The sequence below is a fragment of the Amblyomma maculatum genome, chromosome 4, assembly GCF_055883805.1.
Source record: "Amblyomma maculatum isolate TAMU_Amacu chromosome 4, ASM5588380v1, whole genome shotgun sequence".
Classification (NCBI taxonomy): Eukaryota; Metazoa; Arthropoda; class Arachnida; order Ixodida; family Ixodidae; genus Amblyomma; species Amblyomma maculatum.
In genome coordinates this window covers 62,743,332-62,770,848 of record NC_139347.1, presented here as the reverse complement: position 1 = coordinate 62,770,848, position 27,517 = coordinate 62,743,332, and the positions used below count along the sequence as shown (strand labels likewise).

The 27,517-nt window shown below is 43.8% G+C and overlaps 1 protein-coding gene across 1 annotated transcript; it reads left to right on the top strand.

Annotated features, from left to right (window-relative positions):
• Nucleotides 1-1,102: 1,102 nt before the first annotated feature.
• Nucleotides 1,103-21,162, top strand: LOC146191235 (cytochrome P450 2A9-like). Its single transcript, XM_084599897.1, has 9 exons — nucleotides 1,103-1,355; nucleotides 4,705-4,928; nucleotides 9,916-10,040; nucleotides 14,586-14,692; nucleotides 15,184-15,488; nucleotides 16,173-16,288; nucleotides 17,216-17,474; nucleotides 19,064-19,254; nucleotides 20,963-21,162. Exons 1-9 carry the CDS (start codon nucleotides 1,320-1,322, stop codon nucleotides 21,136-21,138), a joined length of 1,539 nt encoding a protein of 512 aa, XP_084456023.1. The 5' UTR covers nucleotides 1,103-1,319; the 3' UTR covers nucleotides 21,139-21,162.
• The last annotated feature ends 6,355 nt before the right edge of the window (nucleotides 21,163-27,517 follow it).

Sequence of the window (27,517 nt, the reverse complement as noted above, 5' to 3'; positions counted from 1 at the left end):
CTTCCGTTCGAGTGTTACCTCTTCAGCCTAACAAATGCGGGGGGATCTGACCTTGTTTGCAGAGAAGTGCGTATCGCGAGCACTGTACACCGGTTTGACGTAGACTGTACCTGTCGTGCTTCCCCTGTGTCGAAGTACTGTAACAGCCTGCAGCTGAGAACGAGTGAACTCAAATTATGCAATATTTTTTTTTTTCTCGGCTTCCTGTGGTTTATTCCGCTGATATCAGATGCAAATTTTAGAGCTGAAGCTCCGCACTCCGGGCTGCAACTTCCGTGTTCGCCGGAAAAGGGTGAGGAACTTCAAGGCTTCGCAAGATCAAACAAGTTTTAGGTCATCTTGGTGGTTGTTTAGCTAGTCTGCGTGTAGTGCTTTCGCTCTAAAAAGAAGCGTTGAAGCGAATTCTAACCCAGGTACTCTATTTAAGTAACCGAATGAGCTACCAGTGAGCTACTGTGGCGCGTACTTCCGCCCGTTGTAATCAAGTACAAGTGAAATTGAACCGCTCCCGCTTTTTTAGTATGTGCCATTGTCTAACTGTAGATATTGATCCCCTGATGGTACCTCTAGATCTCTAGTTAATAGTCTGCCGCCTGATACGCAATGCCAACCGGCTGTTAAAACTGGGGTAATTTGAAATATTGCGTCATTCCTTTGGCCGCTGCGAATGCGCTAATCCTACGGACCGTGCCATATATCAGCTGTAGCCGGTCGTCGACGCGGACAAAGGGTCATTCGGCGCAGCCTGTAATCCTAAACCGCGCCATTGTCACACACGAAAGGTGTTGCGATAAAGGTTTCTGTGCGATAACTCGCAGTGACTGATGAAACTGCGTTGTTTTATTTCAGAGGTTGCCTCGCCTGCACTAATACAGGCACGGGCATGTATAGTGGGTGAAAATGTCCGCGTTTCTTCGAAGAAAAGAAAAAATAAAAAACGGTCAGGCTGATAGCCACCCCGTTGAGAAATAGTGGGCGTGTGCAAACTGATAAATGACGAAAGCCCGAACACGTGCCGGCATGCCTCCAGAGCGTTATCGGAAGTAGGAGTCTACTGCAGCGGAGCAACGCCTGGGGCCTTTTGTCCCAGCGAGAGTACATAAAAGAAGTAGTAAACGCACCGACGCGGCGAAGTCACCTAGTCTCCGTTGCGCAGATATTCTTCGAACTGTCCACGACGCAAGCCATGCTTCTTGACTGGGAGTTTTGAAGAACGTGTTGCGTGCTGTATTTCTAGCCTGTGCGGCAACTTCTAAAAGTTTATTGCCTAAGTCCTCCTAGTTATTTATTCTTCAGCCTATTAACTACACTCTACTCAAATGGAGCTCTGGCGCCAATTCGTAGCCGTGGCACAGGTGAGTCCTGCTTCTTTCCTTCGTAGAACTCGACATTTCCTCTCAGACTCGCTGTCGAGCCACCTTCTGAAGCTATTACACTTACGTTCAGTTGAATCAAAAGCGGTAAACTCTGGAATTACTCTACCGCTGTGTCTTCTTACCACTGATAGACCTCAAGTATAAACACGTGAAGAAAAAGCTTGCTTTATCACACCCGTGGGGTCTGTTGTGAGGAGTGTGCCTGGTCAGATTTAATAATATACATTTTTAGTCTGAGAATAACCTAATTTGTCGCCCAGTTGTAGGATTAAACACCACCGTCAATCAATGCACGAATAATGTATAGCTTCTGAGAGCCGCCCCATGAGCGAACCATCGTAGAATAAGGTAGAGCCCAGTGCCTAAATTGCATATAAAAAGCACAACGGCGGTGAGACCTCAACACTCAACTGTCGTGAATTTCTGCTTCCCATGCACTTGCACAGTCGTTTTTGTCAAATCATGAAATGAACGGAAGCTATTCAGTAATCCTTCAATGGTCGGAGCAAGCACTACGATTATCAAATCACTGCGCACCACAACATGTATAAAGCTGGCACTACAAATCGTTTGACTCAAAGGCGCATCAACTACGAAGATGAGAGTAATGAATCATATCTGCATATGGTCTGGCTTGATTAAGTCAGGCTTCATGAACATCTAAAGAAAGGTGGTTTACTTTTGTTTACTCTATTCTGACCGAGACAATAACACAAATTTGCGCCACTTGTTCTATCATACTACTGCGCATTAGGAGTTGCTTTACTGTGAAACATCAAAATCAAAAACTATTTTTATTTTGAGAACCGCTGTTATTAATACAAACATTTTCGTGAAAAGCTTTCTATCTTTCTTCGTTACGCGTAGAAAATATTACCGCGATAGAGTTCAGGTCTCGCTTTCTAGAAAGTTTGGCGTTGTCGGCATTTTGAGCGAAAAATCACGAGTATGCCTTTGTCAGGTGGTAGTTGCCAGGTGACATGGCTGAACAATGATTGGTCGATGGGTTGTGTGACGTCACGTGACCGGATTAAATGGCATAATTGGCAGGAGGTACAACAACGTCGGCAGCTCCTATAAGTTGGGAGCGTTAAATGGGAATCGAACCCTCCGTGACCCTTGCATCTCTTGGAGTGCACTCCACTCCTAAACCACGCAGGCACGTTCATGTAGCTGAGTTTGAGCTGTGCTTTATGTCTGTGTCGACTGGGTTTTCACATAATGTATCAGATGACGTGCACCTACATGTAGTTATGATGACCAGGCAGTTGAAAGCTTATACGAAGATGTAGAATTGGCAATGCGAAGAGTAAACACGCAGTATACTGTACTAATGGGCGACTTCAATGCCAAGGTAGGGGAAAAGCAGGAAGCAGACCAGGCAGTAGGTGACTATGGCATTGGTTCTAGGAATAAGCAGGGGGAAGTTACTAGTTGAGTTTGCAGAGTGCAATGACTTAAGAATCACGAATATCTTCTTCAGCAAACGGAAGAACAGGAAATGGACATGGAAAAGTCCTAACGGGGAGACTAAAAATAAAATTGACTTCATAATGTGTTCAGCCCCCGCCATTGTGCAAGATGTAGAGGTAATCGGGAAAGTTCGATGCAGTGACCACAGGATGGTGAGGTCCCGAATTAGTCTAAATCTGAAGAAGGAACGCAAAAGATTACTAAGAAAGAAGTCCATCAACAAATTAGCGGTGATGGGGAGGGAAGAAGAGTTCAGGATCTCGCTACAGAATAGATATTCAGCTCTAACCGAGGATGGGCGACATTCCCCTAGAAGCAATAAAAAATAATTTCAGATATATCATTAGTGAGTGCGCTGTAGAAGTAGGCGGTAGGATAGTTAGAGAGGATGCCGGTAAGCTGTCTAAGGAGACGAAATATTTGATTGAGAAACGCCAGAGTATGAAAGCTTCCAATCCAACACACCAGATAGAATTAGCAGAGATATCGAAGCTAATCAAGAAGCGCAAAGTGGCCGATATAAGAAAGTATATCATGGAGAAAATTGAGAATGCTGTAAAGAACGGGGAAGCCTTAAAGCGGGGAAGAAGAAATTAGGCATAGGCAAAAATCAGATGTATGCGCTAAGGGACAAGGCGGGCAACGTCATCACGAATATGGACAAGATAGTCAAAGTAGCCGAAGAGTTCTATACTGATCTCTATAGTAGCCAAATTAGTCAGGACCTTAAGGAGATTGGCGGTAGAAAAAAAACAGTCAGACGTTCCACCAGTGACGAAAGACGAGGTTAAGGAAGCAATAAAAGGGGGAAAGCAGCTGGAGAGGATCAGATAACTATAGATTTGTTGAAGGATGAAGGGGGGGGGGGGGGGGATATTGTGCTAGAAAAACTGGCCGCCCTGTATACACAGTGCCTGATGTCATCGACGGTACCGGAATCATGGAAGAACGCAAACATTATCCTCATTCATAAGAAAGGGGACGCTAAGGACCTTAAAAATTGCAGACAAATCAGCTTACTGTTTGTTACGTATAAGGTATTTACTAAGGTAATCGCTAATAGAATCAGGACAACATTAGACTGCAATCAAGCAAAGGATCAAGCAGGGTTTCGGAAACGGTACTCTACTATCGATCATATCCATACCATCAACCAGGTGATAGAAAAATGTTCGGAATATAACCAGCCCTTATACATAGCATTCATTGATTAAGAAAAAGCATTTGACTCAGTAGAAACCTCGGCGGTGATGCAGGCATTGCGAAATCAGGGGGTAGACGAGCCATACGTGAAAGCGCTGGAAGATATATATAGTGGCTGCACAGCAACCATAGTTCTGCCTAAAGAAAGTAACAAATTTTCCACAAAGAAAGGTGTTAGGAAAAGAGACACGATCTCTCCAGTACTGTTCACAGCGTGCTTAGAGGAATTATTCAGAGACTTGGAATGGGAGCAGTTAGGGATAAGGGTAGATAGAGAATACCTCAGTAATCTGCGATTTGCTGATGACATTGCCTTGTTAAGTAACTCAGGAGGTGAACTGCAAAAAATGATTGGTGACCTAGCCAGGAAAAGTAGAAAGGTAGGCTTGAAAATCAATATGCAGAAGACTAATGTAATGTTCAACGACCTCGGGAAGGAGCAGCAGTTTATGTTAGGTAGAGAAGCACTGGAAGTAATAGGCGAATATGTCTATTGCGCGTATACAGGAACCAGGATCCACAATATGATCTACAGATGTTAACACTGCCGCGACGTACCCTTGAAGGCTGAGCTTAAACGTTTTTGCCCCGCGTTTGCAGCTGCATGGGCGCAATTTGACGTAGTAAGTGAATGAAAATTCATTCCTTCTAGGATGCGTCGAGAGATACCGCGGGGCTCGCTCTCAAAATTGCAGTGACTGGGATTATACTGGTTGCAACCATAGCTTGGCTGAGGAAGAGTAGAGCTCCCAGAGGAACCGTACTGCCACCTGGCCCTCCAGGATATCCGCTGATTGGCCTTTTACTGCTCGGACGAAAGTTACTCCACCCGACATTTCTCAAGGAATGGACGGCAAAATACGGCCCTGTATTGAGGTAAGCTTCGCAAAAACAATTCTTCTCATTTACGTGATCAAACGTCAGCCAGCAATACAAGTTTCAAGTTGATACTCACAGATGCATCACTTGGTACCGCAGCCTTTCACGATCTTCTCCACTACATCGCTACTATCACGTGACCTCTGATGTTCCATGAATGTGTTGCCGTGCATCACGTATAAAAGAAAAATATCTAGTGTATTTTTGCCCCACTCGTAAAGTAATACCCCTAACGGGGTACTTAAGGTAATCCAATGGAAAGAATTGGATAAAAGGTCAAATGTCGTGTTTCCTTCAAGAATTCTCATTTGAATAAAGTATCCGAAACCACGACATCCGAATTAAGAGTTTGTGAGTCCGTAGGCCAGTAGCGGTCCTGGTTGTTTCTTTGCCTACGCTTCTCTGATTAATCTCTTCGACTACATTATTATTTCACATTGATCATCATCACAAAATTAAGAGGGAATTTAACCTCCGTCTAAAAGGGCCACTGTCCAGGGAAGGACCTTTTAGGCAAAGGAACCCAGTGTTTCTGTGCAAAATGCTACAGTGACACGTGCGCCGCAAAACAACGAAAATACAAATCAAAGCTCTCTCATCCTCCACGTCGGGAAGCCAGCTTCCCAGTTCTCTACAAGCCGCAAGGCTGACGTTGTAGTCGAAAACTACATCCATTGGTTCGTCTCGCTGTCTGACGGGTGAAGGATGGGTGCGCTTTTCCCTCGCCACGGCGGAACTGAATGCAGCGGCGCGCGCTCCCTCGCCCGTTTTTATTTTTCGCGCACGCCGACTACGACGCCCCACCTCCCGCCAAACGCGGAGGAGGAAGAGGAGAAAGAAGAGGAGAGTGAAAAACCTTTGCGAGGGAATGGGAGGAGAGAAACACGACAGAATCGGGTGATTGCGGCGGCTGTAACTGCGTTATCATAGTTACTCTTTTCAAAAACATTTTGCGGCTTGCGTTCTGGGGGCGGAGTCTCACAGTACACCGGGGAAGAAAATATTTTCGACTGGAGGGTGGACAGTGGGCCTTTAAGATTAGATGCGTTCCCCTAACACCACGTTTTGATTCCGTGAATTATTACCGTTTATAAGCTGGCACAGAGCTTGGCAAAGTGTTAAACGTTTGTAATAATAATAATAATAATAATAATAATAATAATAATAATAATAATAATAATAATAATAATAATAATAATAATAATAATAATAATAATAATAATAATAATAATAATAATAATAATAATTATTATTATTATTATTATTATTATTATTATTATTATTATTATTATTTGGTTCACGGAAAGAAAAGGCGTAGTATCGATCACACTTCTTCCATGGACACAGTGATCGGCTGAGTACGCGGTACAGCTCGCCGACTCTAACTGGGTAGATAGGTGCAACACGGCAGAACAAATTTCGTGCTGAAATATATGATGTTTCGTTCGTGTGCTCATTGATCCAAATCACACCCGCAGAGAAACTCAAAAACATATTCAGTGTACAATCAATACCTTCTCAGGAAATACCGCATAACTCGCACACAAACTCAGGAACCAATATTTGTGCACCATATAGGACACCCGTGGGCAGGCGTATTCTTATGCGGACTCTAAGAACGTTGAGCTGGATCAACCGTTCCAGCTCCACGACCTGACACGTATTCTTATGCGGGCTCTAAGAACGTTGACCTGGATCAACCGTTCCAGCTCCACGACCTACTGGCGGCCTTGGCCAAAATGAAACGTGGCACTGCACCTGGTCGGGAAAAATCTCTGTTAAATAACTAGCCAACATGACCGACGAAGTTTATCTCACTTTATTGGACTATATCAACGTAATTTGGCGAGGGGACACGCCACTCTTCATTGATTGGAAAACTGCCGTAGTCACTTTCATGCTAAATGCCAGCAAAGCAAATACCACCGACAACCTCAGCCCTATCTATTTTACTTAGGCAAACTTATCGAGACGATGGTGCGGGATTCGTTGTCCGAGTACCTTGAAACACAGCACGTCTTCGCGGACACCATGTACGAATTTTGAACACAAAGCTCAGCACAGGAGGTCCTGCTTCAACAACCGTCGTTTATCCTCCCGAGTGCCCTTCTAAAAACACGGTCGAGATCGCCCTGAATCTTGAGGGGGATTCGACAATGATGTGACACAGGAGATCATTCTCACTCATTTAAATCAAACCAAATGCAGCCATCGATCATGCCTTTTACATCCGCTTTTAGGATCACGAACACGGCCCATTCCCCCTAGGCTTCAGGGGAACACCGCGGAGGGCTTTCTTCCCTGCTATTTAATTTAGCTTTGATGCACTTGCCAGCCCAGCGCTGTCGCGTTCAGCCTGCTCTGTACGCCGAGATCAACCTGTAGGCCACGGAGGGCTCACTTGGAGACATTGAAACCAGACTGCAGCAGGCGGCGACTATAGTGGAGCGCTATGCTGAAGCCTTCAATGTTTCCCACAAAACTCTGAACTTGTGCACATTCGCCCCTCACCTAAATGCACTAAAAAATTTAAGTTGCCCTTCAAACAGGTCCAACTCCAGAAACAAAAGAAGCACGGATACTGAGGCTTTTCATTCACCAATACCCCAAGCCAGACACCACTGCAGCTAAACTACGCAAGATGGGGTTCCGGGTGGGCCACTTGGTTCGCTGACTTTCCAATAAACGTGTGTTTACGAAGTAAGGATGCCTTGCGGCTGGAAAACACCTTCATAACCAGTCTAATCTTGTGCTCGACTCCATGAGCAATGTGAGGATACCCTCGAGGCCGCAGTCTGCGAAATCATTAAGCGGGCCCTCGATGTCCCGGTGAACACCTCCAACCAATTAAGGTGGCAGTTTGAGCTTGTTGGTAAGACATGCCACAAAAATAGCGCAGGGACAGAACAAGGACAAGCAAGGACACACACGAGTGCTAACTTCCAAAAGTTTATTATGAAACGCAGAACTTAATTATCTGAGAAACTATTGACAATAGTTTGTCCTGCACCTGCGCAATGCATTACCACGACTTGTATATTTACCGCCCTGCGTTTCATAATAAACTGTTGGAAGTTAGCACTCGTGTGTGCCCTTGCTTCTCCTTGTTCTGTCCATGCGCTATTTTTGTTCACCTCCAAACACCGCCTTATGGCGCTAGGAATGGTGAACACCTTCAGGGAATTGAGGGAAGCGCACATTACAAATCAATATACGCGCTGATAGCCTTCTTTCCTGGCTCCACATCCAACACACCACACTTATGAAAGAATGGGTATGCATTCCAGTGTCGTGGAGATGCGCCCTCGACGTACTCCCTATTCCCGCCAAAATGACACGCGAAGACTATAAAGGCCTCGCTGCATGGCGCAAGCGGAACATGGTGGGGGTGGTACACAGCCGCAGTCGTCCACGAGAGGGAAACAATCAACGATCTTAGCTTCACGACTAGCAACATAGCTCATGCGGAGGAGATAGCACTCTGACTCAAAATATGTGATTTTCGACACGCGAGGGGCCTGTTAGAACGTGGAACAGGGCTAAACCCCTTATCTAGCCTATCGAATAAAATAATAGCTCCTAGATTGGGGAACCCGCTCACCGATACATAATTATTTTGGTTCCTTATCACCACGGACTGGCTGGAAACGAGACTGCGACGATGCCGCCCGCGCGCTCTCTCTCCGGGAAGTTTCTTACTCCTCCAACTCCGACCAGATCGATGATCCAAATCCGCCTTATACTACTATCAATCTGGCCACTGCCTTTATCCCCGCCCATGTAGAGGCGCTTCAAAGGCGGATGAGCGGCTCATACTCCGCCTCAATACCATTACATTGCTGTGCCCGGCAGTTCTAAAGCATATTGACCTGGCTTTATCCGAAAGCTGCGCGCTCTTTAGGGCGGTGCCTTCGAACGTCTACCTCGTGGTGTGGGCCTGCCCCTCCAATCCCTATATACCTTCTACCCCAACCTAAACCGGGAGGAGTGGGAGGTGATACTGCTCGGCTGCTCTACCTGCAGACGTAACGGGCCTTAGTCGGGCGAGATCGAGCGGCGGCAGACGCCACTGGTGTCCCATACTAGAGACCCCCCTAGTGTATGTGATAATTGGAGGTATAATTGTGGTTGGTTCGAAACCTCTATCCCTATTTAGCCTCTGACTCGACTGGTAGATGGATGCTATATGGGATACGAAATAAAATCACACCACTCTGAACGCTGGATAAAGATTGATTAGGTCACACTTTTAATATCAAATCACGCCTTTATTATTTTCAAGACATTTTTCCCTACCCTGGGTTACGACTCCTTTTAGACCGAACGAGATGTATACGCTATTGAGTGTTCGTGGTCCCCCATTGCAGTACAACGGTTCCAAGGTCTTCTGGGTGCTGCTTCTTCAAGGACAATTTTTAAATTCGCCCGCAAGTAAAGCATTGAGTCAAATAGAGAGGGCTAAATCGGAGTAAAACTGATGTAACGGCAGCTCATCGGGAAGTAATAATATGCATATATATTTAAAATTCCTCAGGGAGGTGTCTGTTTTCAGTGCAGTACCTTAAACTAGCCCACACGAACAGACTGCGCTAAAGTAGCTTTTGAATCAAATTGAGTTGGTATGAAGCCTACACGTCTTTTCGAGACGCCTGAACTGGCCGATTTTGAGATTTGCCGCAAATGAGGGTACTAGCAGTAATCACAGAGCTCTTAAAACCGCGTTCGTAATTCTGCAGCATTTGCAACAAAATGACCGATACCTTAAGTGAAAATAACGGCTTGAGGGGCTAGTTGGTGCATCATCGTATTCAGATATGTGGCGCAAACAAACACAAACACAGGAAAAGATACACACCACACCTTAAGTGAAGATGCTCATTATCACGTTCCAACACGGCGGTAAGATGTATTCAAACTATTATTTCTTTTTCGGATCATAGAGATCTCGTCGTAAGGCTGATATTTTATTTCATCACCCCTTTAGGTTAAAGGTTGCCTTCAGAAACATCATCGTCCTCAACGACTTCGAGTCGATTAAAGAAGTGATGTGCATGAAGGAACTGCTTCACCGAACTGGGAATCTTGTCATCGACCAGACTGGCTGCAGTGGTGAGTTAATTGGAAATATACTGGGGCCCCGGGAATGCAGACTCTAGCTAGAATGAACAGAATTATGTTGCGTTGGGCTCTATATGTCGTTGAACTGCCAAAAAAAGCTGGGTCAGCTCTAGTAAAATTGCTCGTAACTACCAAGAACAACGCCGTAAATTCAAATTGCTTGCTTCAAATCCTTGATGAAATAATAAAGGTTCAACTATCCTTGAAGCAAGTTTCATGAGCATTAGTCATCGCCGCAGCCAGAGTCGCTTCTGCCACATCGATCTTGGCTCCCTTCCGCGCTTGGTAAGCTTCTCGGCAACAGCCCAGTCTTGCTCATCTTTGTTCAATGATCTCGAAAGCTTTTGTGGCACGGCAGCAGTCTATCTTTAACGAGATGGCGTATACGCCCTATTCACATAGTGTAAATGAAGGAGCGGCGCATATGGAACTACATGATGACAACGATGTTCACTGCATATCATGCGAGTGTTTTACAGTTCGAACTTCATAAAGACGATAATGTTTACTGTACAGTGCGAGAGTGTTGCAGTCTTACACGAGTCGGGATTGGCTGCGGCGGTAGCATAGTGCTCTCATGCCTTGGCACGATGATGAAGACGATGATGTTTATTGCACAGCGTGAGATGAATACGCGATGCAAGATCCCTCGCCTAAAATTTTACTTATGTAGAAGCGGGTTCAGTCCAAATAAAACTTTGTGAGGCTTGCGATGACATTGAAATTATTGAGCATTTTCTTCTCGCTGGTAGAAGGTTTTCACATCAGAGAAGGGTACATTTAGAAATTCCAATAGCACAATTTACTTTGTCGGTCCCGCTTCTTCTCTCCTTCGGTGCGAGTGCAAGAGGATTTGCGCTGCATCAAATTTTACATTATTTACATAACTAAATCACAGGTGTGGATAGATTCACATGCTAATTGTATTCCAAATTTACAAACTTCGAAATCTTTGTTCGGTATTTTTTTTGCTTTCATTAAATTCTGTGATGTTAAATCCTAGGTTTTTGGTTTAGTCGAAAATTGATTTATTACACTAATTTAGTATCTGTAGTTCATTAGGCAGTCCATACTAAACCGTGGTCAATCCCCCTTCCTGGCTATGGGCTATTTATCAAGGGAGATGAAGAATAATAATACGGCGACGTTTGGTGCGCAACGCAGGATCAAACATGTGGCGCACGACTATGTGGTGCCATCTGTGGACCGCATGAGGTGCAAGGGGTCGGAATAATGCGAAACTCCAAGTAAAGGATCTAAAAGTAAACCCTTGAGTTCAGTTGACAGTGCGCGCAACTAGCAGCGGGACGAAAATGTAGTTCGACGTAATATACACAATTCTTTTCAGATCACTTCAGCCGAAGTTCTGTATTTAGAGAAAGCAAAAACCAATCGCCCTTTAGCTTGATATTGGTTTTGGTGATATCGCTGAATGGTAGAAATGTGTGACAGCGGAATATTTCATTGAGGTGGTAAGAAGACATCCCTTATCATCAAAACTTTTGCAAGGTTATTGTTAATATTGGTTAATACAAGCCGGGCGAAATTTTGTGGTCACAACAGGCTACCCACATTTGAAGAACCCGGGCAAAATGAAGTAACCCCGCATCTTGTCTTTTTACGGCGGCAAATTTGTATCGGCACTTCCTTCCTTTTTCGCCTGTGCGGCGTACTTTCTTGGCGTATACTCTTCGTGCTTAGTGAGCCTGATATGAAAGAACAGCACCAACAACTTAAAACCGTTGTTTAGATTTCTCAACCATCGGCAGCTCATTCGTCTATATCTTAAGTAACTTTTCCACTACCCTTATGCCTTACGTATTGAGTGATCTAATATTAAACATTTACCTCAGTGAATTAAGAAATAGCAGCAACTGCATTGCACAAGTATATATAGAAACCTAGTCCATCTTTTTCTTGAGTAATGATCTGAATTTTGCTTGATACATATTTTGTGGTATACTGCGTGCATGTTTAGCTTCATGCAGCTATTCATTGGCCTTAAGATAACAAAAATAGATGCATAGAAAAACGTATTAACATGAAAAACTAAAAAAAAAAAAACTAATTTTGAAGCTTCGCCAGCAAACTTATAAGTGTGTATAGTGGCAACTTAAGTGCAATGACACTTTATTGCAATTCCCATGTACAACCAGGATAGCCACATTAATAGGCAATGATAGCATTAAGGTGTAAACGTTATGTAATGCTTCTTCTTAACAAAAATGACTAAACGTTTTTGTTTCCTTTCAAACACGCTCTATGTTCATACAACTTTTTTTAATTAGTCTGACGTACAGAAGATGTAATTAATTGCATGGTTTTCCCTGTTCACTAAACGACAAGGCACTGCTTCACAAATCCACATGCGTTTTAACCTTCACCCTCATGTGGTCAGTATATAGCTGAGGCGTTCGCGTATGTTTCGAGTGTGTTCGTGCTTCCCCTTTGCTATCATGCAAGTCCCACTGGAGACTGAACTACACGATCCCTTTTAGAAGTGAGCAGATAGGCGTTTGTTAGCGCGTACTTGTTCACGATCATAGTTTACCTCAACAGCTGTTATTTTCCTTGGTCCAGATGAGAGCGCTCATGTATCAGCAATATTATAAGATCTTCTGTTACGCCTAATCATAAAGCACAATTGGGAGTAAATTCATCATGACGAGTGGTAAATGTCAGGAGCGCCGTAAACACCTGTTACTTTCCATCCTACAAATAAGATGCCAATACATTGAATTTGCTTCAACACGACATAAAACTGTAAAACCTCATGTCCTGGTATGTCAGGTTCCTGTAAAAAAATTGGAACTAGTGACCTGTGCGCAAAGAGGGCCGCTTGCCGTGCAGCACAAATTACATTAAAAGAAGGAAAAATTTTCTTACGAACACCCTACTTGGTCCTGTGCACTTCTTGTTTCTACTAAGGGCAGTAGTATGACAGCTTCAGTTAGCCTTTGTACGTGGAATTTTCCGCACGATAAATTTTTCTTTCTTACAGAAAGTAAGCCGCAAAAAAATAAATTAAACTTCTTATGGCCGATAAGTATGACAGGCTGCTGCCGGAGAATAATTGCGATTACGAATACGTTGCCCAGAATTTCATTGGAATTCTCACTTCCTGGCATTGTTTACCCATATTATTTGTCACTGCAGATGCTTAGGACACTTTGTATGATAATAACCAGGACAATTTTAGTGCCCTCATAACTTAATGTTTCTCACTATTACTCAGGGGGAACACTGGTGTCAGCGTCGATGCGAGTTCCTTTAATTGCCGTCCAGTCACCATGGGCGCCCTAAGCGTGGGAGGGCGCACCTCTCAAAATGGCTAAACTATACATTTTGGCAAAATATGTTGCAAAAACAAAGTTTGTTCAACACTCAATGTCATAAGATTCAATATGCTGGTTATAAATTGCAATAAAAAGGCACGCAGGAATGAAATAAGCCCAAAATGAGTGATTACCTTTTTCTCTATTGGCCAGGTATAGCAAACGTTCGAAACCATATGTTTGCTCATAAAAATCTCATTTTTCAAAACACTATACTAAAAAGGTTAATGTTGAAACACTTGACAGCATTTTATTGGCACCACGGAAAGGAGCATTTCAAGTTGTATACGCCATTGCGTTTCCGACACTATAAGTTTTGAGCACAATGTTCGCGTCTCGGGAGGGACGTTTGCGCAACTGAACTACCATGTTTTACCATGCCCTGAAGCTGCACGTACGCCCACTGCAACGAACAACATAAAATATGAAGCGATAATCCGTCCTACCTTGAGTAATAGAGGTGGACTTGCTCCTGCTGAAATGGGCAGTATGGAGACATTTCTCTAGGTGAATTCATGATTGTCCTTCCACACGTAATTCACTGCCACGGTATGGCTTCCGAATCAGTGAGAAGTACAATTTATAACTTGTCGAAGGAACACAGCTTTTAAAATATTATTTGCTTCATGCGCGCCATCAACGATCATGGTAGTCAGTTACGCATACAACTTTTTCTGATCCACACTGAAGTGAAACATTCAAATAAAAGTTCAGGAATCAACCGCCGTGACGAAAAGAGAAAACGATTCCTTATATTATCTCTTCTTTGTGACGGGCTTGCGTTTCTCTTAGACCCTCTTGACAACAAATGAAAATTTCTAACACGGATCCCCAATAGCAGATACTATTTCCGCTCCTCACTGAAGCAGTATGGTTATACACATGCGAAGAAGCATAAGTAAATGCCACTTCATGCACTTGAGGAAATCTTATTTTCCTGCATTAAGTAGTGGTGGGACCCATGTTGCATAGGGCATTCGTTGGGGTTGAAATGCAGCGCAGCCAGCTTTCTTTCTATGTAACTCTAAGAGACTGTATGAGTCATAGAAAAGCGTCGTTGTGTCCACCGAGTTGGTCCTGTTCTTAGTTTTCTGCTGTAAAATTGAACGCCAATGAAAAACTGACAATATTTTCGTAAGTTATGAAAATTTGCTGAGTGCGATAACATAACTTTGACGCTAAACTTACATGCTGCATGCAGGTCTCCTTTCACTGAACGGTGAAGTTTGGAATGAAAATCGACGGTTCTGCCTTCATGTGTTGCGTGATCTCGGGTTCGGAAAAAAACATATGGAAGACTGGATGAAGGTACGTGATGCTTTATTCCGAGGAAAGAGATGAATCATCTACTGTGCGTCTTTCCTTCACGCGGTGTGCCTTTTATTTATTTTTTTTTTTTTCACTGCTCTGTTGTTTCGAGTCTCGTCTCCTCGGCTTTCAATGATAGAGTATCATCCACACTTAATGGTCTGTTTTAGCGTTAGAAGCCAGCAGCAAATTAATTATGCCGGTCATTGTTGTGTCACTTTTTAAACTAAAGATAAATCAGACAGCTGTTTGTCTTCACGGCTGAAGAAAGCTGACATGTAAAGTGTTGCGAGCAAAGTTGGTGTAATACTCCAGATAGAGTTCTTGCGCGAACAAACTCCCACAAGACAGGCTATGGGACGAGTGCTCGGTCCTGTATCCTGTCTTGAATGTGTGGTTTTGCGAGCAGCCACAATGTTTGATAGTTGAAAATTGTTTCCTACAGCAACAGTGCAAGAACCATGTTTACACTATACCTCTGCTTGTTTTAGGAAGAAGCAAAATACCTGGTAAAAAAGATCGCCGAACGTCGAGGCGCACCGTTCGTGGCCCTGGACTTGCTCGTACCGAGTGCGTCCAACAACATCTCAGCGCTCATGTTTGGTGCGCGATACCCATTTGAAGATTCCCGCAGAAAGTTCCTGGATGACCGATTGAAAAGATTGTCAAAATTTGTCGGCAACAGATCGATAGGTGCTCTCCTGCCCGTTCCGGTGGTCCGCCTGGCGGCCAAGATACCCAGAATACGCGATCGCCTGGCAGGGCCAGTTCTCGAAGATCTGCTGGACTTTGTAAAGTAAGCATTGCGGCCAAGTGTTGCGCACAAACGTACAGGGTAGTAAAAAGTACACAGGCACAGGTTCTGCGTTTGGTTGGCATATTCTGGAATTTAAGATCCCATTAAAGCTATCCATTATCCGAAATTTAGGATAATGCTTCTTCTACCCTCTACAGATATTTCTGATTTGGGGGTATTATAGCTGCCTGACTATAATGTTCAGAAGTAGACACTCCGGCCTGGAAACGTTTGACTACCCTGTGATTTAATGTTGCTGGCTGCCCCTGAGGAGGCTTGCACTAGCTCGCGTTTTTGTGTGTTTGTGTGTGTGGACAACGCACAGTCATACAGAGGTTGCTACGGCCACTTAGAGCAGAATTTATAGAAGCCTTAGAGTAAAAGAAAGTTCCCTGAGCGTATAATCATAGCAGCCAATAGCACAGTAACTCCTGAGACACTTTTTGAGTGAACTGCATTATAATAAGGCTTCCGATCAACAGACGCTGGGATCAGCATCCACGAAGGTGTGTACGATTTGATAATGAGGTTGCTTACTTCTGTCTGGCAGTCCTTGCTCACAAAAGAAATTTTAATTATGAACGCTTCATTACAGTGCCGTTTTAAAGGGTGCTCAGTTAACAGCGTGCTTGCTTCTAGACATCTGTCTAACTAAACACATTTCCACACATCTGTCTCTTTAAGGCGGGAAATAAAAGAACACGAGCAAACAATGGATGAAAACAGCAACCGTGATTTCATTGATGCCTACCTGAAGAAGATCAAGCAAAATAAAGACAACCCGAATTCATCTTTTACCAGTAAGATCTATTTGTTTAACCCATTTTTTTCTTGCCATCGCATCTCTTTTGTAACTCTCACGACTGCTTCGCTCTTTCACACAATCGTTCAGATTTATTATACCGACCATAACGTTCTGAACACCGTCTGCGGGCAGAGTTTATCGACCAGGTAGCTTTCTTTTTCTTTATTCGGCCATCTTGCATTATGCCGTAACTAATTTAGTTTTGCATGAAGTGCTGTCAGCCAGTGTATGCATTTATTAGCACTCAGCAGAGTTTACTACTTACGCTCGGTGCTTCAAAGGTATTTCTTTGAATAACATTTAAGGGATTTTCTGGTTAGTCTAAAAGCTTCTTCGGGACGATAGTGTCGGCAGTGATGCAAGGTAAAAAACAGTCACGACGTGTTACTTACTAAGGTTGTTAAGCAAATTTTTGAACGAGAAGTTAGGTGCGTTGTAGCAACATAAGATTTGCAGCTGGTCAATAATAATAGTCTTGTCTGTTTCAATATTCTTAGAAAATTGATCGACACAGAAGTCACATGTGCGTTTTAATCAAATTTCCGGCTTCCTGTGCTAGCTGTAATGAACTGCACCCTAAAGTAATGTTTCTTAGTCGCGTTTAAATCTTGCTTGGCCCTGCTTATTACCTGTCCTCCTCTGCTGCGGCTGGAGTGCTGAGACAGAATGGCGTCTGCCTTAAAAGCGCAACCATGAATGTGATGATGAGACCACATACAATCGCACCCTTCGCAAGCGCGGCGGGCTGTCGTATATTTGGTGGCCAGCTATTGCACGTACAGTGACACGTCCAACTCTATTCTGGCACGCTAACACGGAAATTAGTGGACGGAAGACCTCGAAAGAAAAGAGCCGCATTTTTGAAGAGAGATCAGTTTCAACACCTCTGTAAACCATGGCCGCTTAACTATTTCACTCGCAGTTAACCACCTGATCGGCAACATATTCAGCCTCTTCGTGGCCGGCTACGCCACTGTGAAGGAGACGCTGCAGTGGCATCTGATCGTGTGTGCCGACAAGCCCGACACTGTGCAGCGCCGCATTCAGGAAGAGATCGACAACGTCGTGGGCCGCGAGAGGGAGCCTTCATGGGCCGACCACAATGCCATGCCCTTCACAATGGCCTTCCTCTGGGAAATGTACCGCTGGCGCACGGTAGCGCCCATAGGAATACCCAGAATGTACGTTTAAGGAGTAAACATACTGTTTAATAGCCTTTGAATTGTTAATCACATAACTATTTCTTAAGGCGGGAGGTTTACTAGCCACATTACGCAAAAATCATCATGGCGTTGTTGCTGGCATTGTCACAAAACGCCGGTACCCATAAAGATGGCTTCGGCATACGGTGTTACCGATGGACCTCAAGTGCCAGCACGTTTTCATGTGGCGCTTCAAGCGGCGCTAGCTAGCGATCGCGAATCTAAAAGTCGACATATGTACTACCTCTAATTGTATGTTTTAATTTCTTCAACACACCACGTAACTTAGAACAGTGGAGAGGTGGGCAAGGAGATTATAGGGTGTCTTTAGCCGCGGGGTCGAACAATTGTAACAGTCAGCAGATTTTATACACCCTTTCAAAAGTGGATTAAGCTGTGCCTGAAAAAATTCTTGATCACACCACAGCTACTATTTCCCTTAACGGAGTGGCTTAGAGGGAAGTGTGTCGGCAAGTTACATTAAACAAACAGAAGAGATTAATATCTGACCTGCTGCGCTGTGCGCGGAAAGGGGAAGACGAGACGAAAGGTCTTCAGGGTTGACGGTATAAAAAGATAAGTAGAACTCTTGGATCATAGCAGTTTCAAAACTCCGCTTCAAAAAGTGACCGACTTTTGTACGCATTTTTCGGGGTGTCTATGAACTGTCGCGTCATCTGGAAGTGCTCAATACAAGCTTTTTTCTATTGCCGCCATTTACCTTTAAAAATCAAATTGTTCTCTCTTCTTTTCCATCTTAATCAACAATATGACTGTTATCGCAATAATTTTTGCCGCTGCAAGTCTTCAACTAACTTTATTTTCCATGATGGTTGTGTATTTATCAACAATGAGAAAGTTTGGAAGTTACACGCAGTTTCCTTCAATGGCCGCGGGTGCAGCCGCCATTCGTAAACACCCGAATTTTGACCAACCAATACCGCCGCTTTTTGATACATGGGCCCTATGGGAAGTTTCGCAACTAGTAGCATTGAAATTGAAGAGCTCTGGAGATGAGGTGTGAAAATATGCACAGGCAAATGCTTTCGCATACCAATTTCAAGTCGAGATCCGTGTCGCTCAATAAGCTGGGACCGCCCGTAGTGTCTGGAGAGCTTTTTGAAATTCTCTTGCAGGAACCTAGCAGTAAGTCTTCTAATAGTGTCGTGTATATAATCATTAAATAAATGACTGCAGTGCGTAGATGAGGTCTACAGGCTAACCAAAGTGAAAGAATAGAATAAATTTACCATGGTTTATTCCACTTTGCATAGGAGAAACAGGCGAAATGATTAAAAGAAACTGTCTAGTCTTGAGTCTGTCTTGATAAAATAAATGAGCAGCAGCACAAAAAAGAACTAAAAACAAACCATGCTCTTTACTGGTTTAATCCCGATGCGCAATCCGGGAGCAGTTCTCGTTTGTGGAGAGGTGTGGTATTTGTGACACTTGCTTTCTTCTTGCTCTGTTTGCAAATCACTTCATATGTCATTGTGACCTTTAACCCCATTTTGCCGCGTCGGGAATTTCCGGATCAAATCTTAACGTAGGTCGCTTTCATTTTCCAGTGTTGGCGAAGACGTTGTCTACAAAAACCTCTTCCTACCCAAGGGTACTACAGTTATGGCAAACCTTCGGGGGGTGCACATGAGCCCGAAATACTGGAAGGACCCTGAGGAGTTCAACCCGTCACGGTTCTTGAATGAAGATGGCTCGGTATTGCTGTCCAAGCCAGATCAGCTAATTCCATTTGGTGTTGGTGAGTGGCGATGCATTGTGCGCTGGCCTTTTGGCTAGTTGCTGAAATTGGGCAGCACGTTAGACGTGCCCTCAACAGAGCAATTCATACAGGACGGAAGCCTGGATGAGCACTTACCACGATGCGTCTTGCCGCGGGAATGCAGTGGTTAACAAGCCCGACTACTGTGCCAGAGTACCCGGGTTCGATCCCGACCGCTGGCTGCTGTGTTTTGATGGAGGCGAAACGGAGTGACGTCCATGTGCTGTGCGATGTCAGTGCACGTTAAATAACCCCAGGTGGTCGAAATATTCGAAGTCCTCCACTACGGCGTCTCTGATTACCTGAGTCGCTTTGCCCTACAAACCAAACCATTTACCACGATGCTGCTCTGCGACGAATATAATCACTATTCGTGCCGAACGTCATACTTCTCTAATCGTATTGATGTCAGGCGAATATTGGCAAACGTCTCACCTATTTATTCTAGTGGCCGAAATTTCCGGAGTCCTCCACTACGGCGTCTCTGATAACCTGAGTCGCTTTGCCCTACAAACCAAACCATTTACCACGATGCTGCTCTGCGACGAATATAATCACTATTCGTGCCGAAGGTCATACTTCTCTAATCGTATTGATGTCAGGCGAATATTGGCAAATGTCTCAACTATTTATTCTAGAGGCCTTAGTTCGCGATATAAAACTCCACCGCAGAATACATCAAGCTCATTTTCCCGTGCTGAAGCAACAGCTTCGCAAAAATCTTTCTGTAGAAGCTGGCGTATATTTCTATTTTTCCCAGGAATTCGAACGAACAGTCTATCTTCAGAGCTGCCGTTAAAGGTTTACCCCACAATTATTTAGGTATACATGAAAAACTACTCTAGAAGAATGCACTCGTAATTTTTTTTTCTTTCAAAAGCTGGATGCGTTCATCGCAACACGGTGGGCTGAGGCAGTTCTGGTGCCAACTAAATACTGGGGTGCTTTCAGGTGATGAGCTATACAGAGAGTGTGCTTTGAGGTTGTTTTTCCAGAAACGTCGAATAATACTCATATCTACGGCAAGGCAAAATACGCTGATGTCTCGTGCTGGAATTAGAAACAGTGTTGAAAACGCGCAAATAGCTGAGTAACTTTTATACGCACTCTTATATGGCGATACTATCGCCCCCCCCCCCCCCCCAAAAAAAAAAAAAAAAAAAAGTCCTCCCGATTTCTAAAGCGATAATCTTCCGTTGCATGGTCCTGTTAAAAAGCCTCGCGTAAAATCAGAACGCCAAAACTTCTCGCGTAAATGACGTACTCTTTAGGATTGCGCGTCATTGTTTTTTTTTTCTAGTTTCACATCGTTTTCTGATATCCTAAATTTTGCTCATTAAGGCAAGACATCTGATTGCATTTTGACGTATTTGAAGTTAACGAGAACTTTCAAGGAACTGTTCTTAAAGCTAATGCTATTGAATTATCCAAGAGTTGTATTAAACTACCTATTGCACTGAGATGTAAATAAAAGAACTTAAGTACACTGCAGGAATTTCTCTACGTTTTTTTTTTGAAGCCCCCAAAGGCTTTTGTGCAGTTACCGCTTCCTTTCAGATAAAGGTACTCATTTTCTGTTTGTAGTGAGTTCTCAAGTTCCAAAGTGCTCCCGTAACAATGGAACTCTTTTCGTTACAAGTTGTGTTAGTCTCAAAAATCAAACAGCTGCTCTGTATTCTCGTTTCAGGAAAGCGCATGTGCCCTGGCGAAACGATGGCGACCGTAGAAATATTTTTGTACCTGACCACCATTCTGCAAGCGTTCAATGTTCTCCCCGAAGAAGGACACGCCATTGATCTCTCGTCGGAGAAAACAGGCTTCAATCTCGCTCAAAATCCGAAACTTCGTTTTGTCTCTCGCTAGATTGATCAAAGACTTTAAGTTGTGTTTAATAATCTGTTCATATACGCAGCCTCTCTCCCCCACCCTCCTCCCCGCCTAAAAATTACCTACTGCAAACCACTTTACTTATTAAAATATATAATAAACCTGTCAAACTGTTCTTGTGAGGCACAAGGCGCAAACAAATTGGGGCTGATATTTGTGAAATGTGCATTTGGTTTTGTTTTTTGTTTTTTTCATAAAATAAACGTGTTGTGTATAATTCTTTCACTCTTTTCGAAATATAGTTTAGATTGTGTGTTGTGGTGTTCATGATAAGGGATAAATGCGTTTTCTCCGCACAGACGCAGCGGAGCCCTCCAACCCGAAGGCTTTATTCTTCTTATTGAAATATAGTTTAGATGGTGTGTTGTGGTGTCCATGATAGGGGATAAATGCGTTTTCTCCGCTCAGACGCGGCTGACAGTCCACGCCGCCGACCCCACCACGCGATCGCGAGATCTACTGAGCGCACGCCGATCACGGCATGCCGTGCTCTTAGGAATAAAGGAACAACACGCGCTGACAACAAACATGCATTTATTGTTGCAATAACTACAACGTCCTCTAGCAAAGAAATACGCTAATGGATCGAGGTCATCCGACTCACCAGCAAGGTCACGGGCGAATGTTCACCCATACTCGCGCAGTGGTTATCTCCGAATGATACATAGCTTGGCATTTTGTCGTTATTGCTTTCACCGTGCAAGCAAATGATATGTCAAAGTCAGGTACAAAACAAAAACAAACCTGAATCGAACAAGAATAATTTACCTATAGGCCGATGCGTTCCATCACCTTCTTCCCCGATCACAGCGAACGTCGATTGCCGTCCCAGTCGTCGTCGCCAAGATACTGCGGAATGCAATCAGAGGCAGCGGAACAGTGAGGCTTCTATACACAACTCTCCCCACTGCGAGTTATAATACGCAGGACAATGCCGCGCACGAAGTTCATAATTGCGGGCGCTCCAAGGGCAGTCATTTCGGCGTAACCTAAGCAAAGGCGTTGACGCCAGCCTCTTATGCGACCATGCCACCGCCACTCTGCACGTACTCTTATGCTTCTTTTGAAACAGAGACTGATTTGGTAGAGTAGTGAGGATTCGACCTCACTCTTAGGACACTTTGTAGCCATCATTACCAGCTCTGGCGGCGTCTTCTGACTCACATGAGTTTGTCGCCCGCTTATCGACCAGTGGTCATCAACGAACTAAAATTGTGCACCGATAAGAGACATGCGTTTAATTGCAAACAATGGGTGGCAAGTGTTTTCTTCTTAGCCTTCGTTGTTTACACTGAAAATAATTATGATATAGAAATGGGTAATCAGATCCTGCAAATGTGTATCACCTATTTCTTTTAAACACGCTGGTCGTAGGAGAGAGCTGTGCAGAAGGTGTGATCTATTTAGTTCATTTGTCATACTACAGGCCAGTAGGATGAAAGTACAAAGCATAGAAATACAAATGTAACAATCAAAAACACCGGAAAACAAAGTCTATGAGAAAAATGAAAACAGGCATGTGGTTCACTCTGAAATGGTACGCACCAAACTCGCGCTACCTAAGTGAGCAGTAAAAGACTGCAACGTTGAAATGCGCCATTTTTACTGAAGTGAGGCAAGTATGAGCTTTAATACCTCTTATTCTGCAAATAACTTACTTTCCTAACACAGATATACCGACAAGCCTCCTCTGTTCGAGCAGCAATGCAGGCGGCTCCACTGAAGACTCAAGTGGTAGTTTGTCTCGTTGGACGTAGAATCATAGGGTAACTTTGTTGCCAGGAGCAAACCCTGATTGCATAATTGACAACTCTACTCTCAGTGCAAGACTTTCGACGTTTCGGCAACAAGAGTAAAACAGGCGAAGAATATTTTTTTCCGCACGTACAGTAATGGGCCGTAGTTGCTCTCGGACATTATTATACAACCGAATGTTGGCGACGGTCAATATATTAGGACGAAAAATGTATTGGTAATTTTTCCGAAGAAAAGAAGACAAGCAGGACACTATGAAACATAGTGGCATAGCAAGGCAACCGCATCACAGAAAAAAAAAAAGAAATGGTGAAATGGTTTGCATTTTAGTGAAATAGTTTGCATTTTAGTGAATTGGTTGAATGACTGAAAACTTTATTTCCGCCAGTATAGGAGCCTCCTCTAATCTCCTACTCAGGTACGCAAACTTGAATAGGGAGCCGGGACTCCGTAACTAAAAATGTGTGAGAATACGTTAATTCTTCGCGGCCTCAGACGCCAAGCGGATGGCTTCTTTTTGGTTCTCAAGGCTTGCGCTTTCAAGGAGGGATTCCCAAGCTTCTATGTCTTGAATGTTGGCCATATCCCCAGGGGAAAAGAGGCATTGCCATATGATGTGGTCTAGCGTGCATCTCTGTCCACAATGTTTACATTTATCGGGTTCTCTGTCACCTATTTTGGAATGGCGCAGCTATACGGGTTTGGGGTACTTTCCACCCTTAACCCTTCGAGTTCTTTTGGTCTCTCTGTTGTTTAGTTGTTTGTGTGGTGTTGGGAATATATTTCTGCTGAGCGTGTAATATTCGCAGATTTCTTTGTATATGTTTAGCCCCTGGCCAGGTTACCTCCGAATGTTGCATTTTCTGTGTTCTTCCGGTAGTAGTTATCTCGGCTGAGTGCGTCAGCGGCTTTGTTTTCAGACACCGATTCATGGCCAGGGATCCGTTTGATTGTTATCTTGCGTGGGATCTTTCTTGATTCGAGGATTTGCTTTACCTCGTCCGAGGCTCTTCGATTTGCTAGGTTCCATATTGCCGTTTTGCTGTCATTGATTATTACATTCGCCTTCTTGCCGACGCAGGCTAGTGTGATCGCCACCTCCTGGGTGACGTATGCATCTCTTGCCTTTTACCAGTGCCGTGAGCAATGGGGAACCAGCTCCGTTTACCACTGCCGCGACTGATGCTCCTGATTTGCAGTGGCTACGTGATACAATGTTAGGTTCTGTCATTCATTTCTCTTAGGTCATGTCTTTTATTCTTTCTTCATTTTTGTGGGGCACATATTTCTTGGCATGGGTGGGATGACCAAGTTGGCTCCACAACCTTGGCTAAGGCTGGTTTTGGGGTTTGGTTCTCTTTCGAGCTGAAGCCCGGCCCATTCTACGATTATTTGCCCTGTTTCGGACTGGCGGAGTCTTTCCACTTGTGCAACTCTCATGGCTTTCGCCACATCCCCTCACGTGTCATGTACTCCAATTTCCATTAATCTGCCTTTAGATGTACTTTTGGGGAGGCTGAGCGCGCCTTTGACGCTTTTTCTTATTGAGGCATTGATTTGTTCTCTTTCTCTCTCTGTTAAGTTCGGGTAGGGCATTGCATGGGAAACCCTCATTATGCATGCATGTACTAGCCTTAGTAGACTTTTTTCTTTGAGTCTCTTGTTCTTGAGGAACGCTCTGATTAGGCCAGCCACTTGTGTGGCATATCGTGGTAGTTCACAGATTTGGGATCCGATTTTACCGTCAGCTTGGATATTAAGACCGATTACCCTTGTCTGGTCTACTAGCGGCACTTTTTGGCGTCTGCTATGATGTCGAAACTTGGCTTATCCTTCTTACTCGTGTAGACTAGTAGTTCTGATTATTTCGGCAAACGCTTGAGTCTTGTTTTGGCTGCATACCCCATAACTATTTTGGTCGCGTGTTGAAGTTTCTCTGGTCTTTCCGCCTCCGAGCCTTCGTTTAGACAGATGTTAATGTCATCGGTGTACAGGCTGAACTTGATGTCCGGGATTGCTTTGAGCAGAGGCGGGAGGTTGATCGTTGCTATATTAAAAAGCAAGGGGGAAAGTAATGATCCACGTGGTGTGCCTCTGTGTGTTATCTTGATTGGAGAGTGACCCTCTAGGAATTTCTTCTTTCTGAGATGAAGCTACTTATGTAGGCGAATGATTTTGAGATGGAGCTACTTATGTAGGCGAATGATTTTGCGCCGAAATCCCTCCCTTCAAAATTCTTGAGGATTGCATTCATGTCCTACGTTATCAAAGACCTTTGTGAAGTCCAAGCCGAGTATGGCCATTGTGTCCCTAGTTTTTCTTTTGCCTAAGTTGTCGTGTTTTAGTCTCAGCATGGCATACTGTGTGCTGAGGAATCTTCTGAAGCCAACCATTTCATGGGACTAGAGTCTCTCGGACTGTATTTGGTGAGCCTAGGCGAAGCTTGACGCTGCACCACGTTTGATTTTATCAATTGGGGACATTTTGTCTACTTCGTAAATGGAGAATTTTCTCCCGGGGATGTTTACTTCAGGGACGTTTACTTCAGGGACGTTTACTACAGGGACGTTTACTACGGGGACATTTTTACCGGAACCCATACTACTGACGTTTTCGTAATCAACCTGTATTATTTTATGCGCATTCTACCAGCTTTCCTTATAAAATCAAATTCATATAATGAAGCCGTCGGATATCCAGAATTTCTGTATTTGTTATGACTGTTTCCAAAGCCTTTAACAATTTTTCCTTGCTTTTTGGACCAAGTTCATGATTATGTTTGACTGGAACTTCATCAATTTCTGTGGATGTGAACTGAAGATGATTTGTTTCGGCATTTTTCAGTTCAGTCTAGTCAGTTACAAGTAGCTCTCTATCTTGCTGTCCTCTGTTATGGCTTCATTTGGGGAGATTACCCCATCGCCGCTCCTAAATGACTCATTTGTAACTGATGTAAGCTGTTCACAACGTCGTCTTCCTTTAATCATTTTCCCCCGTAATCTTGAATTCGTTATTGCCTTAATGGATTCCAGTTATTTCGCGAAATTATACAATGATGGCTGCAGAAATTTCTTGGCTCGTCTTTAGTTGCATCGCTTATGTTATGAGGTACTTTTATAAAGGAAGGCAAGTAGTTTTTCTCCACCAATAAAGTATCCACCGACCGTCTCCTTTGATATCCGCCGAAATATATGTGTACATCTCTGGTTGCACTTTCAAATGCACGGAATAAATTTCCACCTTTATAAAGTTACCATGCACTTTGCTCCATTTTACTCTGCATCATTTTGCGGGCAGACATGTTTCAGTAAAATAGGTTAAATGGCGTTAATGAAATTCGCGATTTAGCATAACACTACTACTATCACAACGATGTTTGTAATGCCAAATTAGAGGGCAAATGCACAAGCCAGCGTTTCGCCTTAATTCCTCCTATTCAGTTTGTAGACATGCTGTAGCATAGTATGCCAACAAGTCCTTGTAGTTGATTTGATTCTGCGGCTCTCGACGTAAGTTATAATACCTTTCGCCATGGACAGAACATGCAAGTAGCTAAAGTAAAAAAAAAAAAAAATTCAGAAAATTGTTTTCGCCTTTTTGAGTTTGTGCGCGGAAACCAAGGAAGCAGGAAGAGCAGGGTTGCATGGTACCTTTCGCCATGGGCAGAACATGCAAGTAGGTAAAGTAAAAAAAAAATATTTCAGAAAATTGTTTTCGAATTTTTGAGTTTGTGCGCGGAAACCAAGGAAGCAGGAAGAGCAGGGTTGCATGGTTAGAGTTGATCGCTCTAAACCTTCAATCGCGTTTTGTATCAGCGCCTGTATTATGCTTATACTCTTCTCTTTAGCAAACATTCAGTGCATGTAACGTATTCTTGTCTTCTTTTTTTTCTCACCAAATGCTGAGGTGCTGAGTGTATTGAGAGGCTGACACTTGTCGCGCCCCGCGCCGTCAACCTCTTAGACAAGCCTGTACTTTAGTGTCCCGCAAGGCTGAAATAAACTTTAATTCGTTCAAGTTTTGTCGTGAACCCTCTTGAACCAGATTGAAGCAGTCGCACTTATTCAAACTGGAACAAAATATTTGTTTCGAGCCAAACTCAGAACTGAACACGAAAAGCTTGAATCCTGACCTGAATCAAACTCAGAAAAGCTCTATTCCGACACACTCGTTTTGTCAGAAACTGCTCATAGAGTTTGTCTCGCTCAGATAATATCTTACTGTATCTGTAGCTCCACCTTTCCTATAGTGATTGATGCAACCGCTTGCAAACCGGCTATGAAGTTGTATTGGCAGAAGTTCTCGCAGGACGTACGTCATAACATTGCCCAACATTGCCCAGGACGATAGTCGGTATCTGTTATAGCCGAAACACCCGTCGTTGTTGCTTCGGCGGGCGTGCTTGTCGCGACGCGCTTCTTTCGTTTCAACCGTTCATCTCGTATTTCTTTCAGCTCTTTGTCCGATGAACGTATCAGAGATTAGGTTCGAGCGGAGAGCCCCTGCACTTTTTCATCATTGTTCTTTTAGTGAAAACACGTACATGAAAACATATCACTGTTGCTATCGCTTCTGAGAACAAGAGCGCAGAAGGCTGGGG